Source organism: Orycteropus afer, unplaced genomic scaffold, assembly GCF_000298275.1.
Source record: "Orycteropus afer afer isolate SDZICR_OR568_19922 unplaced genomic scaffold, OryAfe1.0 scaffold00037, whole genome shotgun sequence".
Classification (NCBI taxonomy): domain Eukaryota; kingdom Metazoa; phylum Chordata; class Mammalia; order Tubulidentata; family Orycteropodidae; genus Orycteropus; species Orycteropus afer.
The window spans coordinates 1,505,641-1,517,391 of record NW_006921624.1 but is presented as its reverse complement, the minus strand read 5'-3'; the positions used below and the strand labels follow the sequence as shown (position 1 = coordinate 1,517,391).

At 43.2% G+C, this 11,751-nt stretch overlaps 1 protein-coding gene across 1 annotated transcript in view; it reads left to right on the top strand.

Moving 5' to 3' along the window:
* RABGAP1 (RAB GTPase activating protein 1) overlaps window positions 1-11,475 on the top strand; it is a 198,266-nt gene extending 186,791 nt beyond the window's left edge. Inside the window, exons 21-25 of the mRNA XM_007936625.1 lie at window positions 6,241-6,345; window positions 7,244-7,327; window positions 8,029-8,100; window positions 9,855-10,052; window positions 11,353-11,475. Coding sequence (XP_007934816.1) covers window positions 6,241-6,345; window positions 7,244-7,327; window positions 8,029-8,100; window positions 9,855-10,052; window positions 11,353-11,475 — 582 coding nt within the window. The remainder of the gene's footprint in view (window positions 1-6,240; window positions 6,346-7,243; window positions 7,328-8,028; window positions 8,101-9,854; window positions 10,053-11,352) is intronic.
* The last annotated feature ends 276 nt before the right edge of the window (window positions 11,476-11,751 follow it).

Sequence of the window (11,751 nt, the reverse complement as noted above, 5' to 3'; positions counted from 1 at the left end):
TTGAACCGCCAGCCTTCTGGTTAGCAGTCAAGTGCTTTTAGCCACTATGCTACCAGAGTAGGACTATTCAAATTTTCTAGTTCTTCATTTGTCCATTTTTATAATCTATGTCTTTCAAGTAATTTATCCAATTTTATCTTAGTTGTCAAGTGAATTGGCATAAAGTTGTTTCTATCTCCTTATATACTTTTCAGTGTTTATAGGATCTGTAGAGATGCCCCTGTTTTCATTCCTGATGCAGATAATTTGTGTGGTTTTTTTTTTCTTAATCAATCTAGACAGAAGTTTATTAGTTACATTGATCTTTCAAAACAGCAGCCTTTGGTTTCATTGATTTTTGTCTCGTTTGTTTTCTGTTCTATTGATTTCTACTTTTTATCATTTCCTTCTACTTTCTTTGGCTTTAATTTGCTCTTCTTTTTCTGGCTTCTTTAAAAGGAAACTTAAATAATTGATTTTAGATCTTTACTTTTTCAAAAATAAGCATTTAAAATTGTAAATCAGTACTTCAGCTGCATTCCACAGACTCTGATATGTTGTGTGTTTTTAATTTCATTCAGTTCTTGTGATGTCATCTTTGACCTATGAGTTAATTTGGAAGTATGATGTTTAATTTCCACAAATAAGGGATTTTTTCCCCAGAAATTTTTGTTGTTAATTTCTAATTTATTTCTATTTTGATCAGAGAATATATCTTTTCAGATTTTTAACTCTCAAAATGTATCAATATTTATTTTATAACCTACCATAAGATCTGTTTGGACATCCACAGGCCCTTGAAAATATGTACAGTTGACCCTAAACAACATGGGGCTTAGGAGGACCATATATAATTTTAAATCCCCCAAAAACTACTAATAGCCTCCTGTGGACTGGAAACCTTACCAATAACGTAAACACAGTTCTTCCCATAGAGTTGATTAGATTTTTACATAGAGACTTAATACACATAGAGACCTCACACACATAGACAATAGGTAAGTTCATTAACTTTATGGCATGATGGTTATTCACTGTGTATTAAATGGAAATGGTTCATCATACAGGCTTCATCCTTGCCATGTTCATGGTGAGTAGGCTCACGGGAAGAAGAAGGGTTGGTTCTGCTGTCTCAGAGGAGCCAGAGGCAGAAGAGGTGTAGGAGGTGGAAGGGGAGGCAAGAGAGGTAGGCACCCTTATTGTAACTTTATACAAATACAGCATAATTTCTGTCCGACTTTTTTGCTTTTTCATTTCTCTAAAAATATTTCTATATAGTACCAATCCTTCCACCATTTGCTTTAGCTTCAGTGCCCACATCCATGTTATGAAAGAGTCTGTGTCATAAAGAAATCCAGAGCACTCCCGAATAGTCAGCACCCTGCTGCCAGATTGTCTGCTGTCAGTTTGTCTCCTGGCCTTGATGCTTCTTTGTCTCCTTTCTCATCATCTGGTTTGGAAGCACTAATACCCATCAGGTTGTCTTCTGTTACGTGGTGTCTTACTAGCTTTTGAATTTCTCTCCAAGGTCCTTCTCTTGGGAAAATAAAAAGCTCCATGTATAAATGGACCTGTGCAATTCAAACCCGTGTTGTTCAAGGGTCAACCATATATTTTGTTGTGGGTGGAGTGTTTTATAAAAGTCAACTAGGTCAAGTTGATGGATAGTGTTCAAGTCTTCCAACGACTCACTCTTTTTCCTTCTGTTTATCACTGATTGACCAGTGTGGAATCCCCTACTCTGATCATAAAATTATCTGTTTCTCCTCTTGGTTATGTCAATTTTTGTTTCATATATTTTTAATTTCTGTGTACATGTTGGATTGTTAACACATACTGTTTTTTTTTTTTCCCTTTCGTTTATATCTTCCTTTCTTATGTGGTTAAATCAGGAAAGACAAAAACATAGCATTTTCATTTTCTTGTTTTTTTAAATTGTGATTTGGGTGAACATTTACAGAGCAAATTCACTTTCCATACAGTAGTTCACATACACTTTGTCTCATGACATTGACTACAATTTATCCCAATGCAACAGCTCCTCTCCCACTTCTTCCCGATAGTTACCTCTTCCCTGTGTCCATCCCTCCATGCACCTCTGCCCCCTGAGCTGTCTCCCTGTACATAAACAGCCCTTCTTTCTCCCATGATTGTTCTCTCCAAGGAGTATATCTACCTTAGGTAAATGTTCAACTCATATGCCTGTCTTTTTGGCTGGAAGCAGGTGAGGGTTCAATTCCAGACTTGAAGGGCAGCTAGGGACCATATTCTCAGTGGTTCCACCAGGCTCTATCAGATCAGCAAACCTGATCCCTTTTTTTTTAATTCCCTCAAATAATTTTGAGTTGTGTTCCACATTGTTCTCCCTCTCTGCTCTGGTTACCCAGTGCCACTCTGACAATACATATACCGCAGATGGGATGCCCTTAACAAACAGGAGTTTATTCTTACAATTTGGAGGCTTTAAGTCCAAGTTCAAAGTGCCAGGCTCTAGGGGTTGGGTGAAAGCCCCTCAACCTTGGGGTCCAGCTCTGCCTCCTGCTCCCAGCCCACTGGAGCTAGAGGTGTTTCTTCACTCAGACACAGCTGCTGGCTGCTGAGGCTGAGAAGCCCCAAGGTTGACAGGTAAAAAGGCACAGCCCCGATGTTACCAAACCATTCGGCAGGCCATTAACTTAAGTCCATTGTAAGTCCCAAGGTCGGCAGAGCATGGCAGGCTATTGAACAATGACACAGCTACATGCAGGGTCCAAGCGTGCCATAGGCTAGAGACCATTCCTAAGGCTTCTCCTTAAATACAGGAAAGCAGATCACATCACAAAGGCAGCTACTCAACTGTTTGTGGTAGATCCACCATGGAGTTGATTGCCAGTCTCATCATGGGGAATAACTACCATCAGCTGCCCAGCCATTCAACCAGGCCCCAGCCAAGTTGACACACAAATGTAACTACCACACTCTCTATCCAGGATCTCCTACATAGATCGCCCTCCAAGTGGTTGACAGTAGTAGCCGGACATGTTAACACATTCTTAATGGGGTGACTCTTACCATTATGAAATGTCCTTCTTTGTCCTTGATAATAGTACTTATTTAGAAATACACTGCCTGCTATTGATTTAGCCACTACAGCTTTCTTAAAATTAATGATGCTTTAGTATTTCATTTTATCCTGTACCATACCTGTGGGTTTATACTTAACATGAGCTTTTGTAGCTAGCTTTTTAATTCAGTCTAACAATCTTTGCCTTTTAACCGAGATATTTACCAATTATATTTAATGTAACTGCTAACCAGAAGGCTGACGGTTCAAACCCACCAGCCACTCCTCGGAAGGAAGGTTGGGCAATCTACTTCCGTAGTGATATTGCCTTGGCAACCCAAGGAGGGGTCGCTCTGAGTTGGGTCTGACTCGCTGGCACGTAACAACAACATTTGTATGGTTGGATTTAAGTCTACCACCTTGTTATTATCTATCTGTACTTTGTGCTTTGTTCCCTTTTCACCATCTTCTTCTGGTGTGATTGGATATTTCCATGATTTCATAGGAGCTCGGGTCACGTAGTGCCTAAGGCACTTGACTGCTAACCAGAAGGTTGGTGGTTCAAACCCACCAGCCACTCCTTGGAAAGAAGGTTGGGCAATCTACTTCCGTAGTGATACTGCCTTGGCAACCCAAGGAGGGGTCGCTATGAGTCCGGTCTGACTTGACGGCACATAACAACGTCACAACATGATTTCATAGTATTTTCTTTATTGCCATGTTAGTTATCCTGGAGCTCTCTGTGTCTCCAGAGCTCTGCCGTGCAACTTCCAGCCCCCTCAGCCTTTCTGACTTCTTAACCTTAAACTCTGCCTCCTTAACCATTTGAGATCTCCATACTCTCTGCATGGGGCCCCTCTCCTTATTCTTGGTCCAGAAAGTACCTCCAGGCAGAAAGCCAGAGTAGTAATAGGCCTCATGTTGTTTGTTTTCTTTCTCTCAGGAACTGTAGTTTCATATATTTTCATATATTTTGTCCAGTTTTCTGTTTACAGTGGGAGGGTAAGTCTGGTCCTGTTACTCCATCATGACTGGAAATGGAAGTCTGGATTTATATCTATTCTCACCAGATGTCCTCTCCTCATATGCTTATGCGGAGCAAGTGTGGTGCCTTTAGAGGACCCTGGTTGGATCACTACCTCTGTGCAGCATCCCATTGGCACAACACGGAGAGGTAGCTCTCAGAGTCATGGCACAGATGCTGGGCTCAGTGTCAAGTGACCTAGTTAGTCTCAGATTATAACTCTGCTACCTGCATTGTGAGAGTTAGGGAAAGTCACTTCCCTTCCCAGAAAGGACAGAAAACCCACTTCATTATAATTTGGGTACTCAGAGTGGGCAGGGAAATTGGGGTCATGGTAAAAGCAGACTATTGAATCAGAAGACTTATGTGTATGATCTGACTCCTTCTTACATATTATAATCATTGTTAATGGAACCATTTATCCAACATGGTGGTAAGATTAGATAAGAGAACAATAAGCATGTGGCACGTGCTCCAAAGCAGTGCTCAGAAGATGTAACTGAGTCCAGGGAGGCATAAGAAGCTGTAAAGGAACTCTGGTGGTGTACGGCCTAAGGCATTGACTGCTAACCAGAAGGCTGGCGGTTCAAACCCACCAGCCACTCCTCGGAAGGAAGGTTGGGCAATCTACTTCCGTAGAGAAACCGCCTCAAATACCCAAGGAAGGGTTGCTATGAGTCAGATCCACTTGAGGGCAGTGAGTTTGAGTTTTATTATTACTATTCATAATTACTATTCATAATTCCAGTTGTCCTTTCAGTAAAATAGAGGACAATTTTGATAACACCACAATGGTTTGAATTTGTTAGACCTTACAGCTCTGGTGGTGTAGTGCCTAAGGCATTTGACTGCAAACCAGAAGGCTGGCGGTTCAAACCCACCAGCCACTCCTTGGAAGGAAGACTGGGCAATCTACTTCCATAGAGATACTGCCTCAGAAACCCAAGGAGGGGTCACTATGAGTTGGGACTGACTCCATGGTAGTGAGTTTGGTTTGGTTTGAGTTTAGCAATATAAAGTAAAGCAGAGTTTTTAACAAGACTTTACTCTCCTTACTAGTTATTTCCCCTGCTGTTTGACTCTGTTCATTTCCTTTTTATTGCTTTGTGGGTTTGAGTTAGAGGAGGATATGATAAGCCACTCCCTAGAAGGAATAGACCATTTTCCAGTAATTTATGGCCTTTTGAGTTTGCATATCATGGCTTTCTCAGTTCCCCATTGGAGGCCCCAGCCCTGTGGAACCTATTTCCCCCCAAAGAAAATATGGGAGAGGAAGTGTAGAGTAGTGGAAAACACAGGGACTCAGTGTCACCACTTTAGCTAGGTGAAGTCAGAAACACTGTTTCAGAGAAACCACCATAGTATGGATGGTGGTTTCAAATCCTAGCTTTGCCACTTCGTTGACAAGCTACTTCCTAAGGAAGGTTGTATAAAAGACCCCCTGTCCAGAGCTGTGTACTGAAGAGCTGCCGCTCCTCTCCCTTGACAGCTCTCTAGCATGGTAGTCACTCTTCAGGTACCTTAGGAATATCCAGCACTAGGATGTCATGTCAGCCATAGGTGTGTATCATTGTCACCTACAAGGACACAGATCTACCCAGCATATTTCTGTGCTTTGGAAAAAGACTGGGGTGGAGAATCACCATTTCAGATAACACAGAGTGTGCCAGGAAAGAGGCGGTCTCCTTTTCAGGTGGAAACAGAAATGAAATGCAAAATTTGGTTGATAAACCAGAGGAAATACTGGGAGTTGAGAAGAAGAAAAGCAGAGTTTATTTTTACTATTAATAATAATGACAGATGGTTTTATTGAGTGTTTACTCTATGCCAGGTCTCTACTGAGTGCTTTTCGTGCCTTATCCCTCAGATGAAGAGCCTGAAGCTCAGAGAGGTTCTCGGTGACTTGTCCAAGTGGTACGTGGTTAGTGGACGATGAGAGTGGAACCCAGGCTGTCTGACGTCAAAGACTGAACTCCTAATCACTATATTCCACTACATTTGTACAGAAAACTGGGCGAGGCATATCTGAGTCAAGTCTCATTTTTGATAGGAACTTGTTCCGTGACCTCTGGTAGATCATTTCCCCTCCCTGGATCATAGTCCTCCCCATCATCTTAAAAGGAGATGATGCTGGATAATTTAAACCCCTTCTGGTTTTCTGTGACAGCGTATTTTAAATGTGTATGTGTTTTAGGCTGAGGAAAAGGCAGATGCACTCAATAAGGAGCTGCTTATGACCAAACAGAAATTGATTGATGCAGAAGAAGAGAAAAGACGGCTGGAAGAAGAGTCTGCTCAGGTGAGGGGAACGTTAGCCCCCCCCCCCATTCCTCTGTGTCTTACAGATGCTTGAGAGTTGGAATTCAGCTGGGGGCGTGGGGCTTCCTGAAAACCCAGAAACAGCTGGCTCATGCCAGCTTCTCTGCACAATCCCGTTGTATTTACTATGTGACACGTGATGCTCTTCACTCAAGCCCGGGAGGAGACAGTGGGTCACAGCCCATCTGTCAGTGGAGCAGAGGAGATTTCTGTGCATCAGCATCTGAGTGTAACAGACAAGAGGATTAGCATTTCTGCAGAAGGAGAGCAGACGTAATGCAATCAGTGTCTGACTCTTCCCTCCGTTGTCCCCTGATGCTTCCCCCATAAAGCAAACTCTGGAAGTTTTACTCTGAGCCAGGTCTTCACAGCCACTGGGGCACAGACCGATAGCCAGCAGGAGCTTTGGGTGCTGTACACCCTGGAGCACGTTCTTTCCTCCTCTCCCCGCCATAGTTCCGCCTCATAGTGACCCTCTCAGGCTGTGTCAGGACTGCCTAAGGTGAGGGATGACAGAGCACTGGGTGTATATGTGAGGTGCGAAAAATGACATCCTCAGAGTAGCTGTTTGATCTGCGTGTGTTTGGCCTATACCTCCTCAGCCAACATTCTTCACAGAACCTGCTGCACTGGCAGGAAGGAATTTCAGTGAAAGTTCCATGTAATGAGATTTGATATTTCTGGAATTTTTCACTGTTCTATCCCTTTCCTGGCATCAAGAACGGGATTAGTAGCTGCTGAGAGTGAAGGAACAAAGTAGACGACTTAGGGCCCTTCCAGAGGTAGGTCAGGCACTTTTCAGAAAGCCCAGCATTAAGTTCCAGAGCTTCCTTTATTTTTCCCTTAAAGCATTCACTTTTGCTTTTTTATGTGTGCAGTTAAAAGAAATGTGCCGTCGGGAGCTCGACAAGGCAGAATCTGAGATTAAAAAAAACAGTTCTATCATCGGTGACTATAAGCAGGTGGGTCCTTGGGAATGGGCCACACACTAGAAGCCCTGCTTTTCTGGATAAAATGTATGCCCTTCAAACTCAAATGCTTGAAAACACCCTGGTTTCAAATCCTAGCTTTGCCACTTTCATTGACAAGCTACTTCATTCCATGGACAAGTTATTTCACTTCTTTCTCAACTGTAAAACATGGGAAATAATTCTTGTCTGGCAGGACTGTTTGAAGAATTCCATGAGATTATGTCTGTAGAGTACCCAGCATAGTGCCTAGCACATAGTAGGCACTTGCTAAATGAAAGCCACAGTACGTTCTTGGGCGCACTTGCATTTTGGAAACTAGTGACTTACGGTCATGTGGCAGTCCATTTCTCTGCCCAACTTGTTGGGTAATAAGGATATAACTGGTCTTGTTCCTTCCTACATCGGGATCTCATGTGGTTCATTAGGCTGGGACGTTTCATAAACCATTGGCCATTGAATGTGCCACCAAAAGTTTCCTGCCAGTCCTAGGCCAGTGGATGCAGAGGTGGCACAGCTGCTGGGACTCCCGCTCATCCGTCAGGCTCACCCACCTCCTGTGCAGCAGCAGTCTGTTTTGTACTGTGTTAGTTCCACTTAGCATATTAATATTCTAGCTCCCACTGTAGAATTTAACTTGAGCCCAAATTATGCAGATGATTATATTGCTCCCGAAATTGTTGTTTTATGTTTAGATTTGTTCTCAGTTGAGTGAAAGATTGGAGAAACAGCAGACAGCTAATAAAGTGGAAATTGAGAAAATTCGGGTAAGTCGTTAAATCTTCCTTTACCAAAGAGATTTCCTATCATCTAGTTCATTGTTGGCCATATTCAGGACAGTGGGTCTTGGGAAGGGGCAGTTTTAACCTTGATTTCAAAAGTGAAAGAAGCCAACAGGTGCTTGGTAAGGTGCTTGTCACAGGGCTTGGCACACTAATTGGCGAGTAATGCTATCTATGCCTGTCTTCTCTAGAAGAAATAATATACTAGAACAGAAGGCTCTGGCTTTAGATTTCAAAGTGTACATGTGTCACAGAGCTCCTCCAGGATTTTCCCATGTCGTCAGTAGAGTTGACTGCTACAGTGTACCCAAGGGCCACACACAGCCTGAGCAGTCCTCCAAGGAAGATTTTGAGTGAAGGTGGGCTACAGAGGTCAAGAACACATTGTCTTTCCCTAGCGTTGTTCTATAGAATGGAAACACTCTCCACCTGAACTCATTCTGTCTGCTATAAAACATCCAAATTCAATGAGAAAGATTACAAACAACATTTTCCTGTTTGGTTTTTTAATTATTTTTAATGTGTTGTGAGTTTGGTTTTTGTCACTTGGTGCTCTTTTTTTTTTTTTTTAAAAAAAGAAAGCTATACCTGTATTTGTCAAATTTTACTAAGGTGAGTAATTTACTGAAAGATAGTTCACTGACATATTTGCAACTGAGTGGACAGAAACATGGGGAAGTACTTAAGCTAGAGGTCTCTCCTTGTGGCTGTGTTTGTACAGCAGCAACATTCTGGGGTGTTTGTGGAGCAAGATTCCTCAACTCTGGCCTCCAACATGTTAGTGTTTAACCAGGAGGGTCCTGTAATCCCGTTACAGCTGGCATCACACTGTGGTGTATAGTTTTTCAGTTTTTGTTCCATATTAACTTTAACATACCAAATTTTACTTGTTTGAATATTAAGCATTGTTTTTTTGACATTTATGTCTCTGAAATTAGGATGTTTTATAATTGATGGATTTTTGTGGCTTAATAGTAGCAACATTTCGTCTTGGAGGAATATAAATCATGGTGTTGACTACAGTCATTAGCATCTTGCACAGTATATATTTATTTGTGAGCATACTTTATGTACATTTTTGTGTTCTATTTCTTTTACCCAGCATTTAAGCATTTTCTAAAAGAGCCTTTAGCGGGTGCATACTTCCTTATATACGTATAAAACAACATACTTAATTACTTCTCAATTGTTGGATAGTTTATTATCCCCCCCCCCCATTTCTAATTTTGCAGTGAAAATACTGGTACATCTTTATCTACTCACTGCTTCTTCGTTTTCTTAGCAAAAGTCCCTAGAAGTGAGCTTCCTGGGATAAGACCTAAGAATATTTTTATTGCTTTGGACATAAAATTCCAGGTGGCTTTCCCAGTAAGTTGTCTCCCAGCTTTCAAAGAGAGCAGTTTTTCAGGAGCAATACTTCTTCAAAACAGCTCTGGTGGCACAGTGGTTAAAGCATTGGGCTGCTAACCAAAAAGTCAGCAGTTGAAACCCACCAGCTACTCTGTGGAGGAAAGATGAGGTAGTCTGCTTCCGTACAGATTTATAGCTTTGAAAGCCCTCGGAGCAGTTCTGTTCTGTCCCCTCAGGTTGCTGTGAGGCAGAGTCAGCTCAGTGGCAGAGCTTGGTGGCACTCAGCATGGCTCTCTTGGCCTCCTAGGAAGGAGATGCTCATACTGTCCTAAAGGGCATTTTCTCTTGACATCAATCACTGTCCCTTTACATTCGACATTCCATTTCAGCAAAAAGTGGATGACTGTGAGCGTTGCAGGGAATTTTTCAACAAAGAAGGACATGTGAAGGGCGTCAGTTCAGCCAAGGAGGCTTTAAATGAGGACCCAGACGAAGAGAAGGCGACCCTCAAGAACCAGCTGAGGGAGATGGAACTGGAACTGGCACAGACCAAGCTCCAGTTGGTGGAGGCTGAGTGTAAGATACAGGTAAAGCCATGGGCTCTGGGGCCCACTCTTGGTGAGCAAATGTGCTCTCTGCTGCTGGTACAGTGGACTCAGACACGTGTGTGGGACTAGATTTCCTCATGTGAACTGGAAACCTTCAATGTCATGTTAATGGTTGGTTTTTTGGTTGATTTTTCTTCTTAAAAAGAAAAAAAAAATCTTTGACTATAATCTTCATAGGAAGAAGCCCAATACTTAAAATTTGCTGAGTAGGTTTAGTCAGTGTTTGGCTTCGCCTGTGGACTACACTTTGTCATATTGATGATGATACCTACAAAATTTAGAATCTTTGTAGAAGATGAATAGAAAAGCACATGCTCTGAAACCATCCCACCACACCCTCAGACCTTGTGTTACTCACATAGCCTTGCTGCACAATGCGCATGAGCAGAGTCCCTAGCTGATAGGATTGTTTGGAGGACAGAGTAAGACAATGCATGGAAAGGGCTCAGCACATCCATAGGGAGGGCTTCATAAACGTGAGCTTGAATTTTCCAGCTCCCATCACTTACTAGCTTGTGACCTTGGGCGTATCCATTCCTGATGAAGCAGTAGGGGCTGTTTTGGTCATCTTCACACTGCATTGCAAGTTCCTCCAGCACTGATACTTAGCACAAGGCTGGCACTAAGCACTGTGGGAGGAACAGAGCTTAGGACAAAAGCTTAGGATCTGTGGTCTCCCTTCTTTGCACACATTCACTGGGCATCTGCTCTTTGCCAGGCCCTGTTCTAGGTGCTGGGACTGCAAAGCTAAGACGTGGCTTGTGTGACTGTCCAGGACAATCAGGAAAGGCATCACACCAAGGCAGCAGTATCTGAGCTGTGATCAAAGAATGAACAGGGGTTTGCCAGATGCAGAAGAGAAAGAACAGTGAGCATTCCAGGTGGAGAGAGTGGCATGTTCAGTAGCATAGAGGGCCGGAAAGGCCTGCCCTGGTAGGGAACCTTAGGCTCCTGTGAGCGCCTTCCATGTACTAGGGGTGGAGGTGGGCTTGAAGGCTTGTGAGGCATCTCAGATGCCATGCTAGTTTAGACTGTAAACATTTGTGCTGGAAATTAATGATGCTCCATTTGCCTGGTATGCAGTGGCTGGACAGGGGAGGGAGACGCTAAATTAGGACGCGGTTTTAATAAATAGACGAGAGAAAGGTCTCAGATCTTTAGGCATTCCAGAGGCCTCTCAAGGGTAAATGGACTGAATTCTTGTCTTGGCTCAGCTCTGGGGAGACAGTGTCTCTGACACTGGCGCGCAGCATCCTCATGTGCATTGTTCCTGTTGCAGGACTTGGAGCACCACTTAGGCCTTGCCCTCAATGAGGTCCAGGCCGCCAAGAAGACATGGTTTAACCGAACACTGAGCTCCATAAAGACGGCAACTGGGGTTCAAGGGAAAGAGACTTGCTGAGGGCAGCTGCTGCTTCCAGACACCTTCAGAAAACAAGACACCTTTTGTTGCCTTCTTTGGCCAGATGTGTGATTCTGTGACATGTCCCAGGACCAGAGTGTACCTAAGTCAGATCCATAGAAGCATGCTGGTAGGTCATTGGACCAGAGCTCACGAAGCAGGCAGCCTCTGGGGTAGGGCTTTTCTAACTACTGATACTAACAGGCCTGCTAGCTCAACTGATGCTCTGAACACGTTCTATAAACACTCCCTGGTGTTACTGCCCAGGCCTTTGTC